At 43.7% G+C, this 23328-nt stretch overlaps 1 protein-coding gene across 1 annotated transcript; it reads right to left on the bottom strand.

Moving 5' to 3' along the window:
- Positions 1–242: 242 nt before the first annotated feature.
- On the bottom strand, positions 243–9497 carry LOC100844574 (protein ROOT HAIR DEFECTIVE 3). The gene is made up of 23 exons (XM_003569198.4): positions 9337–9497; positions 8101–8250; positions 7921–7987; positions 7717–7819; positions 7178–7248; positions 7023–7086; positions 6845–6910; positions 6577–6624; positions 6426–6488; positions 6274–6330; positions 6027–6185; positions 5881–5949; positions 5708–5799; positions 5022–5100; positions 4231–4393; positions 2489–2613; positions 2122–2384; positions 1955–2051; positions 1713–1874; positions 1478–1582; positions 1190–1284; positions 1007–1103; positions 243–920 (listed from the first exon to the last, which is right to left on the bottom strand). The coding sequence occupies exons 2-23, from the start codon at positions 8246–8248 to the stop codon at positions 693–695; spliced, it is 2421 nt and encodes an 806-aa protein (XP_003569246.1). The 5' UTR covers positions 8249–8250; positions 9337–9497; the 3' UTR covers positions 243–692.
- Between the last annotated feature and the right edge of the window lie 13831 nt (positions 9498–23328).

The following is a 23328-nucleotide window of genomic DNA, read 5'->3' as shown; positions in this document are numbered from 1 at the left end:
TCGAAAGTCTAGTTGTACCCATATTCAGTCAAAAAAGAATCGAGCAGCTCCAAATGACATTGCCGGTCTCCTCCTCTTCGCTATTCCATTCTGTACCACGGTTAACTCTAAATATCCAACTGTAACTGGTTTCTTGATATTGTACTGCTGTCTTTATTTGTTCTGAACAGAGTATAGATTGAAACAACAAATCGAAGAATACTGCCAGGTGAAGCTTAGATATATATCATGTCAAATGGTACTCAAGCTAAACAGACTTGACGAAAACCTTGCCAAGTCGCAGCAGATTCTTCTATTATTAAGCAAAACAGGTGATATTCTCCAGAGCAACCTGATCGCAACTTCAAAACATTTACATACTTCTCGCATTCTGTGCAACCAACTATATATAGAAGTGTCCCCCCGTGGCCTCATGGGTTGAGATGACGACAGAATCACAAATCTTCTATACAACCATCATATAAGCTGTTACAAAAAAAATGAAATGAAAGACATTCTACAATGTTTCTTACAAACGACCCCAGCCCCCAAAATTCCATAAATAACCGCTCTGGACCGTGCCATGTAATTTTCATACATCAGGTTGGAAACGGCGGACGTGCAAAAACCACAAGGCACTTCAATCTCCTAGGCGCAAAGCCACTGCAGCTATAACTGCTAGGGTTTTCAGCTAAAAGCTAGAGATCCATTGATCATTGCGCTATCGGGCTTGAATATTCAGGTCCATTCTCTGAAGAGGTTATGCTGGAGGAGCCTGCTGATGTCACATTGCTATTTGAACTATTCCTTGTGGATTTTGGTTGGAGTTCCATCTCTCTTTGCTCTGGGGCTGCAGGTGTGTGTCCCTCATCAGCTAGTCTCTTCAGAATGTTCATTATTGTGGGAACAAACTTTGTGGACAGTGAAAGGACGGCCGGAAGCTGTGTAACATTCAAGCATAAATATCAGGTTAGACGTTATTTAGTACGCTTCCAAAGTATGACACAACTGCCACTTTAATACTCACAAATCCATTTCGGAACTCATTGGCAATGTCTAGTTGTACCCAGACAGCTTTCACAACAAGGAAAGCAACAAATATGACACCCATGTACAATGGATTCCTGTCCATCAAATGAAAATTCAGTCATACTACTGATAGATGCCTTAACCAACACTCATGCATGATCCAGCAGACAAATGAAAATACCTCAGTAATGTCATAAACTCGTTAAACCCAAGGATAACCATTGCAGCAAGTGCCCATGGAGGAGGCAGCCAGTTGTTGTTCCTCTTATTTGCTTCCTAATGTGGAGAACAGGAAATGGTTAGTATAGTAATAGTATACAACAACTCTGGATTGTGTGCATCAACCTCACTTCACAAAATCCACAAGTCATGAACAAAAGGACTTTGAGGTGGAAAAAATATAGATTTTGATAGCCCAAAATAAAAAGGTGTTGGAATACTTGGAATGTTCCTCATGATGATATGATACCTGTGCAGCTATGGCTTGAGTGACGGTATATTCAGTTTCCGCCTTAAATTGCCTCCACAAAGATTTGCACTGGACAGGGGAGATCAAAGTTCTCTCCTCTGGAATCTGTTGACGACAATGGCATCAATTAAGAAAGTGCAAAACATATGGTTTGTGATTAAAGGTCTTCAAATAAAAAACAGAATATTGCTTCAGCAGACAAGCAGAAATAAATATGACTCATTGCACAACATACTCTTTCCCATGAACTGGATGCGAGTGGATCAAGCGATTGGATACTCCTATCTGTAGTGCCAGGCCTTGCACTGTCAACTAGAGCAAGGGAAAGAGTATTATCTATGTTGTCGACATCTTCATCCAACCGAATTGCAGCCATTGTAGAGAGCAACTTCATGGACTGTACAGAAAATGAGTCAGGAATCTCAAGTTTCAAGTGAATCCTTTTGTTTCAAATAGACGGTATTAATGTTGACGTACGGCTGAACGAGCAGTTTTAGTGATTGCTTTAATGTCCTCCTTTCCTGTCCATACTCTTGGCATCGAGTCAGCATCACGACTGAATAGTGTCGAGAACCTGTACATGTTTCCCAGTTTAGTTCCGTAAAAAGTTATCTCTCCTGTTTTAGTTATGACACGCAACTCACCTGTCCTTCATGCGGATCAAGACCCTTGCAGCTTCTTCTTTTGCCTTTGATTCAACAACGCTCCTTCCATGATTCTCCAGCCTTGAAAGGAGTTCCTTCTCAGTCGCTTCATCAAGCTCAAAAGTTGAAATAGCAGATTCAAGACCTGAAAGAGCAGCTTTTGTCTCGCGTTGAAGAAGCTTTCTAATATTTGGCCAGGTGTCTTCACTGGCTGTATCTAAGAGGGCTTCGACAGGATCTGCCAGAGCCTTGGTAAGCTTCCCCTGAAACAGTATACCACTTTTTTTAAGATATATGTGATTTGCTGTGACAGTTGCATCAACCATTTGATTACATAAGCAAATGAAACTGGAAAAATGTGAGCAACCTCATATCTGGCACAAAGTTCAGAAAGTTTTGTAGCACGAACTGACACCACATGTGCCTCAATGTCACGCTTAAGCTTATCCTTAACTTTTGAGGGGTCCCATTTCACTTGTTGGATAGTAGCATCTGTCAAATAATATCCAGGTATATGACCATTAGGAACATTCATTTATGCATAAAATGACTGGACTACAAGGTCAGAAATAACATTTCAGAAGAGTAAGAACTAATAGGAGGTTTGGGTTCGTTACTATTTCTCCGTTCCTAAATATAAGAAGTCCTAGCTTTGCCCTAAACCAAACTTCTTGAAGTTTGACCAAGTTTATAGAAAAATCTATGTAAGATTTACAATATCAAATTAGTATACTATGAAAATAATTATAATGACAGATTTAATAAAACTAACTTGGAGTTCTACATGTTGGTAAATGTTTTTATAAATTTGGTCAAACTTCAAGAAGTTTGACTTAGGACAAACCTAGGACTTCTTATATTTATGAACGGAGGGAGTAGTTAATTATAGTTAGTGCTCGAAAGCAGTCACTACTATTAGCATAAGCAGTACCTCAGATGATCAATAGTGTATTTATTGTAGTTATGTGTTTGAAAGCAGTGACTACTATTAGCATAAGCATTACCTCAGATGATCAATAGTGTATTTATTGTAGTTTTGTGTTTGAAAGGTGTCGCTACTAAGCAGTACCTCAGATGATCAATAGTGTACTTGTCGTAAGTGCTATAAAAACTAGAACACCAACAGCAAATCTGTGATGATCTTACAAGTTTAACCCCCGATTAATGATTTGCTCCCAGCTTCTGCTGGCCCAGTGTGAACCAGAGACCTAAGGGCTAGTTTGGATGCCAGGTGAGGAAAACCACGGGCACAAAATCCCTGAAGTGGATTTTAGGGTGCAACAGGGATCCCCACCTCCGGGGGAGAGACGAGGGAGTTTCCCTCAGGTCATTTGGTATGAGGGGAGCGGAGGGGAGGGGCCGGGAGGGGAGGGGAGGGGCCGGGAGGGGAGGGGATGGTCCGAATGAGCAGCTGGAGGAGGGAGGTTCTGGGCCGAAGATCGCCGGAGGAATTCCTTGGTCCATGTGTCCCCTCTTTCTCTTCTCTGTGCGTGGCTGTTATCTTCCCTCGCGATCCAGAGGAGGAAGACGGGCCGCGGGAGGAGACGCAGACGGAGGTGGCGGCGGCAGTGGAGGTTGAGGAGACGGAGGTGGTGTGGCAGCGGCGGTTCCAGGCTTCCGGCGGCGGAGGTTGCAGTGGTGGAGGCAGCCGCAGCCAGCGAGGGAGGCGAGGGGGTGAGACATCGCAGTCACGTTCAGGAGAAGAGGAGAACGAGCCGCGGGGAGAAATTCCACGAGTGCGGAGGCGTGGATCGATTCCCAGGGAAACGAAGGTGATCGGGCCAGAAAATCCTTTCCACGTGGGTGTCCTCCAAATGCTCGCCTTCTATTCTCGGGTCAACATTTGCGCGTGGGTTTTCCACCCGAGGAAAAGGCCAGGATCCCGGCGGGAATCCAGGCAACCAAATGAGCCCTAACTGATCTTTTGGGACCTTTCAGTGCTACAAGTATAAGATGGTAATCCGTATCTGTGAGGAAATTATCGAGTAAGCAGTAATGGGTAGTTGGTTCCATGGATGACTACCAACATAGGTGTGATCTTATAACAGTGGACCACTATTTCCTACAAACACAGAAGCAAGTATATCCACAGCAACCCTAGAGACATACCTTCCGATCCTTTATCAAACTTCTCCAAGAAAGTCTGGATAGAATTACGAGCAGCAACAGCAAATCCCTCCTTTTCTAGGGCCTTGTCGAAGGACTCCTTAAATGCTTCTAAAGTTCTAGTCCGTAAATGACCAAGGAGAGATTGGTATGCAGGATTGACAAGCTAGGACATGAAATAGGCATTGGTGTAAGAATTAAATCATCAAAGAGAATGCTTACCAGTGATAACAATGTATAAATCCAAAACAACTAAATAATGAACGGAACATGAGACAAGATCAATGAGCAATTGCAGTTAGGATCATTTACGAAAATCTATAAAAAATATATATAATTTATAGCCGGAAAACAATTACAGTGGAATATTATTGGACAGGATATTAGGTTTTCAATTTTGCTAGAAAACATTTCCAATCTTCCACTGATCTCTTATTACAGAAATATGGCAATTTGAATAAAGAAATCAGCATAAAGATTTCTACCCCAGATTAAATTCCAGATTACTGATAGGGAGTCTACTTCCACTAATCTCTTACAGAAAATATAGAAAACGGTATCAAGAAATTAGCATAAAGGTTTGTTTCCAAGGTTAAATTCCAGATTACTGATTAGACTATGGAGTATCTGAGTATGAAGATTACTGGTTGATCCATAGTGTATGTGCCATGAATACACACCACTGTTGACTAAATGTTCAGAAGTAAGGAGCAAGGAAATTCTCATTTAATATCGGAGGGAGTACAAGAGATGAAATGTGACCGAAGACATAAAATCCCAAAGCAAGGGGAAACCTGCAAGAGTTTAGACTCAAGTTGTTGTCTTTTTGACGTTCTGACACCTTCATCAAAATAAATGGCCTCCATGTCATATCTGCAATGTTGAACAAAAGCAAAATCATTGGAACCAAAGCAATTTCCCCAGATCCTTATCATAGCTCTTAGCATACCAAAAAAAATATGGTTTGCTTCTTGGAAGGATTATAGCCTATGTAATTCATCAAACAAATAAAAATGCTTTATGGACTCTGCCTTTTGATTTGCCAATACCCTACCTTGATTGGCATGAAGCGCTTATTATTCATGGATGCAAAAGGAACACACAGGGTGGTCTGCGGTCTGAAATTATGTGCATGACTATGTTTTTCATTTGAATAACCTTAGTTACACAATTGACTTGACTTGACTAGAGTCTAGAACCAACTGACTGGCATTTGGGATCCCACCACCAACCAAGTCCGACTGGTAAATGACAGTAATAAAACCACAAGCATTCCGTAGAGTGACTGTTTTTCATTCGGACAAACTTGATTACAATTGCCTAACTTGACTAAAGCCAACTGACTAGCATTTGGGATCCCACCACCAACCAGTCTGACTGGTAAATGACAGTAGCCAAACCATATAAGCTTTCTGAACACTGGAAATACCACAACCAGAATAACAGAAACATTATTGATTAAAAAAAGATAACAACTCACTCTGATAAACATCTATCAAGAAGGCTGCTGATCTTTTTCCCAAACCCTGGTACATAGTCACTTTGAACGGCCTCCTCAAAATGTTGCCATTCCTTTAAATATATATACAGTATGAGTTGGTTTCATGAGTTATGGAGCATTTATTTGAGCATAAATATTTGTATTATAATCACCTCATCGGCTGTAAAACTGGTCACTTTCTCATGACCAATTTCCTCACAACGCACGGTAGCCACCATAACCTGAATTTAAGCATAAAAAATATGTCAATAGGCATTATGTCAGTAGCTCAAATTCAAAAATGGAGAAGGGTGCTCACTTTATGAGCAGGTAGGTCAAGGTCTTTGTTCTCCTTAATGACCTTCCAGAATTGCTGCGAACTAAAAGAAAAACCTGATGCTGGAACAACACCACGACGATCTCCAGCAAGCCCACCAGGAGCAATAGAATGTTGAAATCTATCTCTTAAATCGGAAACCTTCAGAAATTTAATTTATTGTTATTCATAATTCTAAGAAGATCAACAGCAAGCACAAATCATGTGATAGCAATGCAGTGACACCAACCTGCTGTTTAAATAACTCTTCTTTTTCCTCATAACTGTTAAGGGCCACGACTTGTACCTTTATGCGGGAAACAAATACTCTTGATAGTGAGCAAATCTAGCATTGATGCATACTAAATCAAAAGGAAAATAGGTTTGCGCTTTGGATTTTACATTGAAAAATTCGCTTAGTGGAGTTTCTTTATGAGCATGGGGTTTAGGAACGGCGTCCCATATCTGCAAATAGATGAGAACAGCTTAGCCCACTGAAAGCACAAGAAAGATCAGCCCCAGGTATGACACAAGCTATCAAGAAACAATGTACCTTCTGAATATCTTCCCTTAAAATAGGTTCAAGATTCTCCAGAGGTGTCTGTTAAAACCAAGAAGGGTATATATTAATCACAACGCACAACATTAGGATAAGTAAAACAAATCACAAACAAATACTCCCTCTCGTCCTAAATTCTTGTTGTGGTTTTAGTACAAATGTGAACTAAAACCACCACGGCAAGAATTTAGGATCGGAGTGAGTACTTGGGAAAGTATCATAGCTCATAACATCCTAATGTGCACCCTGCATGCCCCCTCACCTTTGATTTGTCACGAATAACAAATAACATTGTCGTTTTGCGAGGACTGAACAACCGCATCATAACCTGTACAGATTCATAAAATGTGAGGACATAATAATGTTTCACACCACCAAAGAGTAAGGAGTAAGAAAGAAAGAAATACAGCAGTATCCCACTGCAGTTTTAACAAACTAACCTGGAAAACGGTCTTCAAAAGAGGCTTGTTCGCAGCCTGTTCTCTACCAATGTCGTGGCACCACCTATGGAATAAAAGAAAACAATCACTTAACTCTAGTGTCCATTTTAGGAAATAATAGGTCTAACATCCATTAATTAGAAAAACAAACTTACATATTGATCAAGACAATATCCGAAACAGCCAAAGCAAATAAAGCGCTTTGCTTCTCAAAGGCTGTGTCATCCTGAATTTTCATAGATGAATTAAACGAGAACAATGTGCAATAAGAGATCCATAACCCAAAATGTAACAATTAGCAACCATCTCAATATCCATTATCCCTGAGGCCCACAAGCAATCACAAGAATTAGACCAAGCAAATTTTAGCTTCGGCTTTGAGCATACAGGCAGATGCCAAGACATACAGGCAACACATTGTTAGGCTTGCTGAATAAGCTAGAGCTTTCCAACCACTACAAGTTGGAAATATGCTGAATTGAAATCAACAGGAGGGATCTTACAGGCTTGTAAACTGAAGGCATATATAGTGTGGCTTACTCTGAGATGCCCTTCCTAGGCCCAAGACCCCATAACTCAGAACTAAGAAAAGCACAAAGAACTATGTTTCATCTAGTAGAGTCGGAAAAGAGTGAATTTAAGCATGTGCCTTCCATGATATTACAGGTTCCAAGGAATTTTTGTTTTTCATTACCTCTCCCCTCTCTCTTCCATCAGTGCCTTCCAAATCCATTACAAGGGTGCATGGTTCAATATTCTGGGCCTTCGCCATCCATATACCTTTGGTAGTCTGTGACCTGAAAATTCCAAGAAATGATGGTTAGTTTACAGAAGAATTGGTTCCATCAAAGCCAAGTAAGTATAAAAGGTACATAAATATAATAGAACAATAACATGCCTTCCTCTAAAAGCATCCATCTCCCTGAAATTGGTGCGGAAAAGATGATTCAATAGTGTACTTTTTCCTGAAAAAAAAAGGGTTGGCACGATAGGGAATTGAGGAGCAATGGTATAACATGTTAAAAGAGGGTAGTAGCTAAACAGGATGGAAACAGCAAGGAAAGGAGAAACCCCATACCACTACTTTGTGGGCCCATTATTGACACAACAGCATAAGAGAGCCCACAGTCGGCTAATTTAACTTCCTTCATAAAGTTTTCCAATCCGGAAACATTGAAAACACCATCTCCATCAATAAGCTGTGTAGAAAGACAGGCGTCCTCCATTTCTGCAAGACAGATACTTAGAACGTTAATCACATCATAAGAATGAATTGTTCTGGAATGTTATGCAGCACTTGTACTCCATGAGATATCTTGTCTGGATAAGCTCATAACGTGTCGACCTCTCACTCTTTTCGTTTCTAGTTTGCCAGTGAGATCTTTGTATTTAAAATCAGGAACGAAAAACACCTTCAATTTAAAAAAAGGAAGAATAGGGTGAAACAAACACACAGATCTTAGTATAAATACTTCAATCGTTCCGGCTTTAAGAGCCACTGCAATGCAGCTTATGGAGCATACATGCACAATATTTCGTTGAGCAGAGAAGCATTGGAAGTTATCAGGTGATGATTAGTGCATTATGCCTGTGAAATGAAAAAATGAGCATTAAATAAGGATAGAGGTAGAGGCAGTCCAACGTTACTGATGTACTGAGGGGAACAAATTGATGGATGCATGCGCTTACATGGCTTTTCTCTGGGTCAAACTACGATTCACTACTACAATTATTACTACAGGTCACACACCGTACAAGCTCGCACACAACCCACCAAGACACACTACATGTTACCGTAGATGCACATCACCTAATCCCACAACATGTATACTCCCAGAATGGAGAGTTCTACGGCAACTTACAGTGACAGTGCTACCGCAAGCATCGTTAACCCTAGCCAGATCGCACGGTCGGTGGGATCGCGAAACGGGGGGGGGGGGGGGGGGGGGGGGGGGGGAAGCTAAAAAAAGCCCGGGCCTTTGGAGTCGATCCAGCCGGTTGCGATCCAAACAAGCGCGGCGAGCTCCGGGGAGAATCGAGCGCGGCCGGTCCGAATCCCTCAGCAACCATAAACCCCCAAAAGTGCATAGGGAACCAGCCAAATCTACCGGGCCGGCGGCCACCGACCAGGATTGGAGCAGCCCGCCGCATCGATCTGGCGTCCTATTCCGCAGAAAATCGCCGTAAACGAGAGGAGCAGCAAAAAAAAAGTAAAAGAGAAATCAAAATCCGGGGCCCTGGGACGAAGCGAGAGAGCGATCCGAGAAGCATCGATCGGATCAGGGAGAGGGGCGAGATGGGGAGCGATACGGACCGTGTAGATGGCGCTGGAGAGCCTCCCCTGCGGCGGTCGGCGTCGGCGGCGAAGGATTGGAGGGGAAGGGGATGAAAGGTAGGGTGGTGGGGGAGGAGGAAGAGAGGAGGAGCACGAAGGCGTGGCCTTTTATGGGGAAGTGGGTAATTTGTGAATTTCGAAAAGAGGGTATGAACGAACGGTAAATACGAAGGGAAAAGCAGGAAGAGGAAGGAAAAGAAAAATGTCCGGGCCAGCTGGCCTGGGCGTTCGGTTTAACCGAACCGATCGGTTCGAGTTCTTCAGGTCGTTTACCTGGAAATCAAAACCGATCGGTCATTGAAAAACTGAGAACCGAAATTGCTTGGAACCTTACAAGAACATCTCCAACAATATACCCATATTTTGATTACCCAAAACCATTATGGATAGGGGAGAAAGAAAATATGGGTCTCCAAATTAGCTCTAACTTTTACGGCATACCTAAAACTAAATACCGAAATACATTGATTCTAAGCGACCTCACCTGCCATTGACCAACCCTTCTTCTTCTTCTTCCCCCACGCTCCTCTTCTCTGCAAAATTCTTCTCTCCCCGCCTCCGTCCCGATCCACATCGTTGGGCCGCGGAGGAGATGGCGGCGTGCCAGGTGAGGAGCCCGGTGCCGAGGGCTGTGGACGCGGAGCAGGTGGTCGACGTGGCTCGCTCCCTCGCTGCCGAGGCCGTGTGCGCGGGGGTGGAGCTCGTCGGGGGCGAGGAGGCGTAGGTCAGGGATGTGGCTCGTCGGTCCGAGGCAGCACGGAAGGCACGGCTGGGGCTAGAGCTCGTGGGGCCGAGGCATCGAGGAAGGCAGGCCGTGGGTGGAGCTCGGGCATGAGCCCTGACGGCCGTCGCCAGTCGGGAGGCCGAGACCGTGGGAAGGACGACAGCCAGTGGGAGGGCGCGACCAGCGAAAGACAGGCAGCTGCGGAAGCCGTCGCAGGCGCGGGGGAGGTCCGCGGGGCACCGGCGGCGGGGTATTTTTCGGCGTGGCGCAACGGGGCAGAGGCTTCACGAGAGAGAAACAGTGAAATTTCAGGCGGTGGGATTGCCGGGTGAGTTTTGGGTCGTTTGGGTATCTTGAGGTAGAATACCCATATTTGGGTATTGAGGGGCAAAATATGGGTAGCTGCCCAAATTTTTTGGGGTATCCAGCAAATATGGGTATGCTGTTGGAGCTAGTTTTTGAACCCAAATACCCATATTTACGGTTTTTGGGTATTCTCCCCAAATATGGGTATGCCGTTGGAGATGTTTTAACCGAGCAGAACTGGAGGCAATGAAAGATCAACATCACATATTCACAACTCAAGAGAAAAAACAGTTCGAGCAGAACTGGAGGCAATGAAAGATCAACATCACATATTCACAACTCAAGAGAAAAAACAGTTCGAGCAGTGCATCGCTGATCAACAAAGAACTAAAAATTTAGGCCGGCGTCGCAGATCAAGCACCGAGGAAGCGAGGCATCGCAGATCAACAAAAAACCGAAGGTGTGCGGCAGCGGCTGGCGAAGCGCTGATGGTGGCGGAGCTAGGGCTGGGGTTACTCTTGGTCGCTAGTTGGTCATCGTGAGGAACGAGGACTGGGGGGGGGGGGGGGGGAGTGGCGACCGGGAGTTAGAGGCTCTTTGGATCATAAGAATTGTAAAACACGGGAGTAGAATGCCATGTAATATTGCATCCTATGGAAATTCAAAACAGAGGAATTAGCAGCACAAGTTGTTTGGTTGCACCATAAGAAAAATACAGGAATCTTGCATGGACATTAGTGTAAACCATACTTGCCATAGACACATAGGACTTTTTCCAAGAAGTCTCAACTCTTGGCTCTTGCTAGAATTCCTACAGGAACAGGGTGTAAGAAACCAATCCATACGATTTTTGGAGAATGAATTCCTTTGACCAGTCTCTATAGAAAAAATTCGTGTGGGTTAGAATCCTACCAAAATTTTATGAAATTCCTTCGATCCAAAGAGGTCCTTGGATGTTACAGAAGGTGGAGTCCTACAGAGAGAAGTGGGGGTCCTAGAGTAATGCGCTGGCATTTCCTTTCACCCCACCTACAAAAACAAACGTGGTTACGGCAGAGCGTAATGTAAATGGAGCATGCAAAGCTTTTGAAATGAAGTGCCCATGGATGAGTTCAGTGGCGTTCGGTCGATCGTTTGGAAGGAATAACTCATCAAAGAGGTAAAAAGCAGCATGTACAAAAAAACTTCCCAAAAATTGGGAGTCAAAAAAAAAAACAGGGGACCGGGAAGTGAAATCTGAAGCCACGCCCCCGCAAAAAAAAAAAGAAAAAGAAAAAGAAATCTGAAGCCACGCAGGGGGAGGCCGGGACGGTCGCTGTCGTTGGATTTCAGATGTGATAATTTATGCATTTTCCGCACTGTACATGTTCGGACGATAAATAAATTCGAGGTTACATGGCGTTTGTGGTTAAGACGAAGGTGGGTGGCGTCACTGCTGTGTTTGTTTACCAAAATTAAAAAGTTAAGCCGTCATCACGTCGGAGTCGTTGGGTGCCGAAAGGGGGCCATCGATGCCAAAGCAGTCTCCCCGAGCCAGCCACGATTGAGCAACCCAGCACCGCCCACTGAAGCCGCAATGACGTGCCACGCCCCAATTGTTCATCTCCTTTTTGCACTTTAGGCCTTTGCTTTGGGGTTGTATTTCATCTAATAATTTCTTTAATTAAGCAACTAAACGTGCAGCGTTTTCCAATTTTGTGCTACACCTTGGATATACGTCATCATGGGATCCTATGGCAATCATGTGCAGGCCGGTTTCCTTGATTTTTTTCTTTTTTGCCTCATTTATATATGCAGAGCAGGGAGGGCGATCCTCACCTTGGTATGATACTCACTATATAAAAACCAATTTGAAACTCCGGAATAATGCGCAGTTAGGATAGGAAATGAGGAGGAGTTCTGCATGTTAGGGATGTAGGTTGGCAGTGACAAATTAAATTAACCAAGCAAAGTGACATTTCATATATGAAATTTTTCCGATTTGAAATTTCTCCTTGTGTCGTGGAAAGAGAGAGCAGATCACAAATGTTGGATGTTCATAATTAGAACTAAGGCAACATTCTGAAAGATCCTGCCTCCCCTCTCCCTCGCCGTGAGCTACTCCGGCTCCGGCGCCCACCTCACCTGCGTCTCTCGCCGGCCGCCACCCCAGCCCCGGCGCCCTCCTTCCCCGCCGCCTCCCCCTATGGGCTGAGCCATGTCTTCTTCTGACCCATCACTGCCCCGTGACCGTGAGGACCGCCGGAAGGGGGGCCTCTCCTCCGACGAAGATTCTCCCCGTTCCTACCGTGATGCGGTTCGGGGGAAGCGCGTGGTGGAGGATGCGGTCATGGCTGCCGCCCCGTTGGTCCGGTCGGAGGTGTGCCGCGAGGATGCGCCGGAACCCTTCGACGGAATTGACGACGGCCTCGAATCCCCGGACGACGGCGGTTGGGAACAGTAACGCCGGAAGCGCAACTGGGGACGGCGTGGCCAGCGGAGGCGGAATGGCGATGGAGGCGCTGCAGATGGCAGCCGCCCAGCTGATGCCGACCGCGCCCTCGGCACCTACGCCAGAAAGTGCCTCCTTTGCCTGGGCACGGACCACCGTGCCGCCGAGTGCCAGCTCGGGCCGTGCTGCATCCGGTGCATGGAGCTAGGCCACTAGTCTACCGACTGCCCCAAGCCGCGGACCCCTCCTCTTCGTCTGATGACGAGCCTGCCAGGAAGAGGTCCGGCCAGAGCTCTGTGTGCTCGTCTCGCCGCTCCTCGCTGGTGCGGGTGGCGCACCTCCCCCCTCCCCCTCGGCCACCGCAGCACCGCCGCGAGCCTGAGGACCATCGTCATGGCTTGACCCACGCTCCACGTTGCTCGCCGTGCGACCAGACCTTGGAAACCATGAATCACCTTCTAGTGGACTGCCCGTTCTCTCGCGCCCTTTGGCATGAAGCACTCTCGTGGATCCGCTCCACCTGCGTCCCGCCGACCGCCGGCATTCCTTTTGCGACTTGGTGGCAGGAGTCCCTCCGTGCCTCCCCTCCCTTCACGCGGAAGGACACGTCGTCCTTGATCATGCTTACGGCGTGGTCTATCTGGAAGCACCGCAACGCCGCCGTCTTCGACAATGCAACCGCCAACGTCGCCTCCCTCCTTGACCAGATCAAGACTGATGCTAGGTGTTGGGCGACTGCGGGCGATGTGGGCCTCGGGGCGTTACTGCCGATAGTCTCTAGTTAGGCGCGTCGTGTTGTATTTGGGGTGTGGCCCTTCGTGGTCTTGTACACAAACTTCTTTCTATCAATGCATCGAGACACAAAGCTTTTGCGTTTTGTCGAATAATTAGAACTAAGCAACATTTGCAATTGATTGTCATAGTAAAGTAGCAGGTTCTAGGGTAAAAAAAGATCTAGCACGTTGCCCTACGAAAGAAATGTCACTATATTTATTTGGGATTTATTTGGGAAGCAAATCAAGAATAAACAAGGATGGTAGTGTATGTTACTAGGGAACAAGCAGAGTACAATGTACTACTTCCGTTTCTAAATGTAAGAAGTCTGAACTTTCTGAGACAATATTTTAAAATTTCATCAAATTTATATAGAAAGTATGGTAGATTTAATAAATTAATTTAGAGCCGTGATTTTTTATAAACTTGGTCAAAGTTTAAGAATTTTGACTTAGAATTCTAAAACTTCTTACAATTAGAAAAAGAGAGAGTACAAGAGTTGGGCTCCAGTGAACCCTTTTTCTAGGAAAAGCCATATAGAAATTTTATTGCCTCAGAGAGTAATTCTTACATCGTTTGTATACATTGCCATGAGAAATTGGGGAACATACTTTCTTCACTCTTCAACATTAACAAGATTAAGTATCCACACATTGATTGGCTTCCCCTCCGTGTTTACTGTTTGTCACTAGAATAGGTTTACATGCCCATCGCCTAGATTTCCTAGGAAATACAATGGGGAGAAAATAAGGCACGTAGTGGCGCATGATAGCTAGCAACAAAGTTTGCAATGCAAGTTCATATGATCAGCTGTCCGAATGATCAGATCTCAATCCACTAATGATTGAGCCACCACCTTTTGTTTTCACAAAAGCCAACGCTAGATAATTTTTGGCATGGGTGACAAATGGTTCAAGAACTTTCTTATGAGGGTAACGATATGGTCCCCATATCGATGCATGTGTTCTTAATGCATAAACGGCGACCAGTATAGTATTAGTACTAATTGTACATTCATAGTTAAGCAAAGAGCTTTAACTTTGTTTATATTTGCAACAATGAAGACAGTAGACACGGTCAATCATGGCTCTCGGCCGGTCAAATGAAAAGCCGGAACATCTATTGCTTCTGCTTTTCGCTTTCCAAGTACAGCCTAGCAGTGCTACTGTATCACAGCCTCTCACTTTGATATAAGTTTCTTTTTTCGAAACTGAAAAAAGCAAAACAGATTCCATCCTGGTCATACACGTATGAAAAACAACATATGTGCAGAGGGTGAAGGTGGTTTGGAAAGGAGAAAAATCGACGTTGATGTTGTAAACATATTTTTCGATAAAGGAAGCTTTTATTGAATTTAAAAGTCACATCAAGGAGATACATCAAACAAATTCGCACCGGTCTCTGCATAACAAGATGCACACAGTCCAACAAATCCGTACGAAAAGAAAAAATAAAAACTTAATCCAACCAACAAGAAAAACATTAAGGAGGTTGCAGCCGCAGATTACGCTGCCACCAATTGTGGATAAAAACCTTCTTGAGAGCTCGCTCCACTTGAGTACAGGCAGCCATAACCATAGGTCTGTCCACTTCCCGTTGCAGTAACGTCCAGGAACGGAACCAATGAGTACGTTGAAAGATAACCTGCATAAGAGATGGAGATTGTCGGTTATGATTAAAAATAATGTCATTTCTGCATAGCCAAATCGACCAACAAAGCGCGGTCACTCCCACAAAAATTTTAGTTCTAAAATTATTGCCTATGCCACGTAGCCAATTACCAAACATATTTGATATGCTATGTGGCGGGCGAAGATTAGACGCCATCTGAATGGTAGACCATACAGAACGAGCAAACTGACAGTCAAAGAACAGGTGCTTGATTGTCTCATTGTGAGAGCAAAAGGCACACTTGGAGTCACCGTGCCAGTTTCTTTTTAGTAAATTATCTTTGGTGAGAATCACCCCACGACGTAGAAGCCACATGAAAACTTTCACCTTAAGCGGAACTTTGAGTTTCCAAAGGCATTGATTCATTGGAGGAACACCCGTATTGACTAACGCGTGGTAGAACAAGCCGACTGTAAAAGACCCAGATTGATGTAAATTCCATCGGAATACATCTCGGTCCTGAGTCAGCTGGATCGTGCCTAGACGAGGGACCAACCGATTCCAGGCCTCAAGCTTCGGACCAACGAAGTCTCTCCTGAACAAAATGTTAGGAGGAGAATGACTCAGGACTCTAGTTATGGTGTCATGCTTGTTGCGGACAATTCCATATAGTCCTGGGTACTAATCCCGAAGGGGGTGATTGCCTAACCAAATGTCCTCCCAAAATCAAACCTGAGCCCTGTTTTTGATATGAAAGGATCCAAAGCAGAAAAACTCCTGCTTAACCTTCATTAGACCGGCCCAGAAATGAGAATCACCCTGCTTCCATTCAATCTGGGAAAACGCATTTGAGCCAATGTACTTATTGCGGAGGAAATTCTGCCAGACTCCTTCTTCAGTCAATAGTTTAAACAACCATTTCCCCAGAAGAGCGGAGTTCTTGGCAGCAATATCCTGTATCCCCAGGCAGCACCCTGCTCTTTAGGTCGACACAAAACACTCCATTTCGCAAGGCGGTACTTCTTATGCTGGCTATCACTCTGCCAGAAAAACCTAGAGCGGAAATAGTCCAGACACGCTTAAGTACCCCACGAGGAAGGTCGAAAAAAGAGAGCATGTACATGACCATACTCGAAAGGACTGAGTTAATAAGGACCAATCGCCCCCCATAGGAAAGATTGTTTCCTTTCCAGCTACTCAGCCACTTTTCAAATCTTTCTTCTACCTTTCTCCAATGAGAATTGCTCAACCGCTTATAGTGAATAGGTATGCCAAGGTAACGGATAGGGAAAGACCCGAATTCGAACCCCAAAAGGCTAATATATTGGTCCTGAGCCTGGCCAAAGCAAAACAACTCACTTTTATGGAAGTTTATTTTGAGGCCGGAAAAGTGTTCAAATACACACAAGATTAGTTTTAGATTTTTAGCCTTTTCCAAGTCGTGGCCAAGAAAGATGATAGTGTCATCGGCATACTGAAGTATTGATAAGCCATCATCAACAACATGAGGCACAACACCATTGACTTGACCATCAATGCGAGCCCGCCCAATGAGGACCGATAACATATCTGCAACCACATTGAAAAGAACCGGAGAGAGCGGATCCCCCAGTCTGATTCCTTTCTTTGTTTGGAAAAAGTGACCCACGACATCGTTGACCTTTATTGCAACACTTCCACCCGAGATGAAGCTCTCCACCCAGTTACACCATTGTGAAGAAAAGCCTTTCATTCTCATAGTTTGCAACAGGAATGGCCACTTAACTTTGTCATACGCCTTTTCAAAATTGATTTTGAGAATTACCCCACTCAATTTCTTACGGTGCATTTTGTGTATCGTTTCATAAGAATGACCACCCCATCCAAAATATTCCGACCTCGTATGAAAGTGGTTTGGGATGGACAGATGACCATGTTTTAAACATATATCCACCATATTAGATGTGCTTGATGCTCATTGTATAAAAGTTCTCGTGAGCATCAGTGCCCTGTGCCCATAAGGCCATAACAATAAAAACTGATTTATGAGTGATTATATAGGTAAACATATGTATATCCAAGAAAGAAACCCATTGAACTTCCAACGTGGAGCAAGGATCACCGTCCGATCGTAACGGCGAAAATCACGAAGACACTGCTACTACATCTAGCACAGTGACGGGCTGATGCGATGACAAGCACATGAGGTCAGGAGGAGAAAAGGGGGAGGGAATAAAGGAGATGTGGACAAATGAAATCTGATGGAGGCAGTCAACCACTTGATCAAGAACGCAAATCTCCTCGATCGCTCGGCTCCCAATGGCACGGCGTCCTCTGACGGGGACAACCGGCTCGTGATCCAGCAACGCCCGCACATGCAATAAAATCAAATTGTGCCCACACGCGCGTGGCCACGTCGAGATTGTCAGCCCATAACGGGACTCGGGATCAGGAAGCAATGATAGATTCATAGTAGAAAATCTTAGATTAAGCCAATGGTAACCTAGATTGAGCGCCCTGATCAGGTAACTAGGGGCTAGGCCAGTTGTTAATTACCTGTTGCACCGACCTGAGAGGCTGAGAAGCAGCAAGAGTCGAACGGCCTCTTGCTCTGCCGCAGTCGCCAGTCGTAGCTGTTGCCAGCATGTGTCTTTACCCCGTTCGTCAGTGCAAGAAAGAAAGAAAAAAACCAAGATGCTTGCCGCCTTAGCCATGAAGGCACCGCGCACACATCAGCCTTATCTCTTTCCTTCACGCTATTATGTTCGTACAAGTATTTAGCTATCCATATCTGAACTTGACCAAAGATCAGCAGCAGCAGCAACAACGGAATGGATGACAACATCTTCCACGTTACGTTATGCCATCAAACTTTTGAATCAGTCAACCAGAGTTTCTCGATCCATCTTCCAAGAAAAGAGTTGTCTTCAGTAGTTTTTGTTTCTGCTTACTGAAAAGTATTCCACAAAATATATGACATTTTTATCGTTTGTTATTCATTCTCTATTGATGATCGCGGAGATCCACATCCAAATATTATACTGCCAATTAAAGTTCAGAAAAAACATGTTTCCTACGATATGGCTTGAACCACATACATCCATCCGTACGCATTCTGATTGCAAGTTTGCAACCCCGCCAAGGTCTTTATTTGCACATGGTCGCGAGCTTTTTTTCTCTGTTTATGGTTGGGTACAACCGTGCGGGGAAAAACCGGCCAGTATAAAGAACCAACGAACAGCAAGAAATTCTTTGATTGTCGGCCCACCCGAAAAACAAATTTCTTTTCCGAGTGTATGTGCACTGGATTGGTTTCTTTTGCAGACAGCAACGGCCTTCCCATAGTTTTCGTGGGCTTCATGGCCCGTGTAACCGTATCTTAGTTTCTAATAAAAAAACAAAAAACCGGACGGGATGATCAAATGACTTACAGTGATCCTAAAAGAAAATATAATTTCAGTTATCATTTGCACATCGCTGGGATTTGAGTAAATTTCACAAACCACACATTTTGTGACATTGGTAACATAATACCACATATGTGACTAATCTTTTCACAGAACCACAAATCGTGAGACCTGGCTTGCAAATAACCCAAATATGTCAGTCTGCAACATTTGACAGCGTTTCCGACATATGGGTACACACATATTTGTTAATTTCTGTGCATGTGAAATTTGGGGGTGAATTGTGGACAATCAATGTTCACTTCGATTCAAGCCGAAATGAGAAGAGGGACAATTGCAAGATCTTATCTCAAGTTTAGGTTGTGGACCCACTTATCGGAAACGCTATCAGATGACCTAAACTGACTGATTTGGATTATTTGTGAAGCTCTGTCTCAAGATTGTGTTCTATCAAAAGATGAGTCACAATTGTGATTTTGTGTCACCGATGACACAAAATGTGTGGTTTTGTGAAATTTACTCTTGGAATTTATTAAAACTATGAGCATGGTTAAGACAATAACTAACAACTACTATTGCATACGTAGTTGCCTTGTTATCTTTCATTCGAAAAGATAGTTGTGTTAATGTAAAAAATGGCGTAGTTCCTTTTTTGCAGGAAAAAAGGGGTATATTCTTCTTGAAAGGTGAGATACATTACTTAACCACATTGTCGGAATGACCGGAAATTATTGAGTTTGCGTCGAATAATAATTGTACTATATATGATAGATTATATCGACTTGGTGTTGTAAGTGTGGTACACGGCAACTCTATGTTGGACTCTAGTAACCCATGTTTTATATAATGAGGGGGGAAGCTAAACAATGTAATCATGACAACACAATGTCAATAAGCTTGGCGACTTGTGCGGTGCCTAGAGTGGCCGATATTACAGTATTATGGGGAGGAGCGCTCGTAGAGTCGTAGTCATGCCCCGGGATCGTAGATTTCGGCTGAACCTCGTTAACAAATATTGTGCCCCGATGCCATCGTAGAGATCTTGCATCCATCTAATTTCATAACAGAAATAATATGCACTTACACAAATAATGGTACAACATTCTCTTTGAATCCCTAGAGGCACGCACGGGCCTAGGGGCACAACATTCTCTTTGAATCCCTAGAGATACACGGGCATTGTGCTAGTCTTTTAAAGAGACTCCGCTGCTAGACTTTACGAGCTCATGAACTGTCTCAACGATCAATCTTGGATAAACGGACTTCTTTCAATAGGCGATGACAACCACAATTTTATTTCTTCATGCCCAAGAGGTTTCTGTTTTGAATAAAAAATTGAATCAATGAGAGAAGATCCCCTGCTCTATTTTATTTCTTCTTGTCCCAACGTGTCTCCGGGTTTCTCGCTCATTTCAAAGTCCACCAATACGCAGGGGATCTTCCTGTTTGTATGCATACAAACAGGAACGTTCCAAAAGTCTATTGGAACAAACTCTCATCGGTGAAATAAAATTCCAAACCTAGAATGCAGAACTCATCTTATCCAAAACTTGAATCATTACATCTCATATCTCCCACTTCACACCTCAGAACGTGCTGGACAGGCATGTGAGAACTTTCGGACCCATGAAAACAGACCAACATCTCTGCCTCCTCCGCGCTGCCATACTGATGTAACCACCACGAGGCGAAGAAAAGAGGTTCGCCAAGGTGCTCTCTAGCAATGATGCCAAGAGCTCCAACCCTCTAAGAATACCAAACCCGTTTTTAACAGTAGTAATAGATGTCCATACCAATACAAGGGGGGTTCCAACTCCCAATTTGCTGCTGGGCAAAATCAACCCCGGGGGTATCAACCCAGTTTTTCCTTTTGTTGTTGCTTGTCAGACATTTAGGTACGTATACTTGTGTTAGGGGTGTACATAAACGGAATTGATCTATGGCTGCGTGCATTGAGATGCAGAGGGTGCCAGGTTTCTCTCCTTTTCGAAATATAAACAGGTTAATCTGTGGAAACCTGCAATTAGAAAATTATTTCATTTGCTTTCACCAACACTGGGGTGAATACTCCGGTTAAAATTTAGAAAAAGTTTTCACGGGTCGTCGGTGTAGCATAGAAACACCAAGATCACAATATAATGAATCAATCATCATATTGTACTAATTTCAAATTCTGACTCAGAACATTAAGATCACGGGCTCACATAGCCGCATGCATCACACGATTTGACTCTTGAGGACATAACATAAGTTAAATAACACAAGCTCACACACGATAAAAATCTGACATAGACAAGTTTTAGGACTCAGTGGTAAGGCCAAAGCCGAACTTCAAAAACATGGGAAAAAAAATAGGTTGACGCCTTGAAGCAGCCAAGCAGGCAGGCAACACCGAGCAAGAGTACAGCAGCAACACGTACTGGATCAGTAGTAGACTGCCGTGCAAGTGCAAAGAGCAGGACCTTCAAGAATCAGCATTCGACAAGCCATTCAGAACCATACATTGAAAGCTAGATAAAATCATTATGTATGTATATACAGAACCAATACTTAAGTATATCTCATAAGATTAGAGACTCACCAACTTATTAAGTTTTCTTTGCGGTGGTGGACTTGCTTGCCTGGGCCTGCAACTTTGATGTGCTTTGGATCTTAGCTTTCTCATGAAATTCAGCAAGTAATTCTGAAAATAAAATCAGTTGCAGCAAGCATTACATAACTGAAAAAATAATACATAATAGATAGATTAATATGAGTATATGTGCATATTGATTACCCTTTTCCAGCTTGGTCAATTCGTCGGTGTTTTCTTCTATGTTGACTGGAGTGTTGTGTCTAAGCCAATCCTGAGTGCACACAAGTGCTTCCACCATGAAAGGAGTCAAAGATGTTCTGAAGTCATCAAGAACACGACCACCAGTGGAGAAGGCACATTCTGATGCAACCGTCGAGATGGGGACTGCAAAAATATCACGTGCCAAACATGCTAATATAGGAAATCAGATGAGCTGACCTTCCACCAAGCTAATATATCAAACTTTGGGCTATCATCTTCAGGCTCCTCGGCAAGGAAATTGTCAAGCTCGGACTTGCTACTGCTGCTAGCACCATTGTTCAACCTCATCTTTTTGGCAATCAAAGACTTCATCATGCTTGCATACCCTCCTGTTGTTTCAGCCTCTTGAGAATCACTGGTGGAAGACGATGCACTACTTGGAGCATATTTCAACCTATATTCTTCGAACAAATCCCTAAGACAAGCACTGACTGCAGCCCACACCTTTGGCCCCTTGTCCTCTTCATACATTTCATAAATGGCATATTGTGTATATTCAGAAAGCTTGTACCTACCCTTGAACAATGGTTTAGATGATTAGTGCAGCTACAATTGATGGATTACACAACAACAAACAATACTCTAAAATAAAGCAATACATAAAGAAATAAACTTGTACCTTGGATCAAGTGCAGTTGCAATGAAAATCAACAAGTTGATGTTTTCCTTCTCCTTCCCCTTTTTGCTTGGATCAGTCTCATGCCAATTGCCCCAGTATTTGTCATACTTTTCCTTCATCCTTTCTGCCATTGCTATTTGCAAACCATCCTCACTGTCCTTCCAACTTTTTACTAACAGATTCACCTCACCAATCTCATGGAAAAAACTGTTAGCAGTCACATGCAGTGAGGCAGACACACGGGTTGTTAGATCAGCAAAATGTCCAAGAAAATCTACCATCTTCCTAGCATTCTCCCAATCATTCTCATCTAGAACTCCAAGGCCTTTCTGCGAACCTTTATCGCTAAGTAGCTCAACTACAAAGTAAGGATCTTCATCTGCATACCTTACAAAAACTTTCTCATAGCATATAGCAGCCTTTAACATATAGTATGTGGAGTTCCACCTAGTAGAGACATAGTATGTGGAGTTCCACCTAGTAGAGACATCTAAATTCAGGAAGGCCTTGCAGTCAACCTTCTCTAGCTCAGCACACTCTCTGGACTTATCCAACCTAGTTGGGCTATTTCTTATATATCTAACTGCTGCACGCACACGTTTGATTGAAAGTTCAAGTTCCTTTAGACCATCAGAAACTATCAAATTCACAATGTGCGCAGCACACCTCATGTGGAGGTATTTGCCTCCAGCTATGCTTGTTTTAGCTTTATTCAATTCCTTCTTCATGTAACCAACACCACCGTCATTACTACTAGCAATATCAACAGTAATGGTCATCACTTTCTCTATCCCCCAATCTATCAAGGTTTTCTGCAAGTGTTTCCCAATATCATCCCCTTTATGGCCCTTGACCTTGAAAAAGCTAATGACTTTCTTATGAAGTTTCCATTCCTTACAAATGAAGTGGGCTGTAACTGTCATGTAGCTATCCTGTTGTTGGGAAGTCCAACAATCGGTGGTAAGACACACTCTTTCACAATTTTCTTTAATGAAAAGTTTCAGTTTAGCCTTCTCTTCAAAATAATGGCGAACATCATCCCTAGTGCATGTTCTCCTAGATGGAACTGAGAAACGGGGGCATGCTACAGCCATGAACTTTCTAAACCCAGACTTTTCACCAAATGCAAATGGGAGTTCATCCTTTATTATCATCCGTACAAAAGCAGCCCTAATGGCTTCAGGATCAAATTTCCATGTATGCAAACTATCACCCTGATTAACTTGCAGCACACCTTGCTTATCATCACCACTATTCCTATGAGGATTTTGCTTGCATGAATGT

Source organism: Brachypodium distachyon, chromosome 2 (genome assembly GCF_000005505.3).
Source record: "Brachypodium distachyon strain Bd21 chromosome 2, Brachypodium_distachyon_v3.0, whole genome shotgun sequence".
Classification (NCBI taxonomy): domain Eukaryota; kingdom Viridiplantae; phylum Streptophyta; class Magnoliopsida; order Poales; family Poaceae; genus Brachypodium; species Brachypodium distachyon.
The sequence above is the reverse complement of the archived record's forward strand: the minus strand, read 5'-3'. Positions and strand labels throughout refer to the sequence as shown.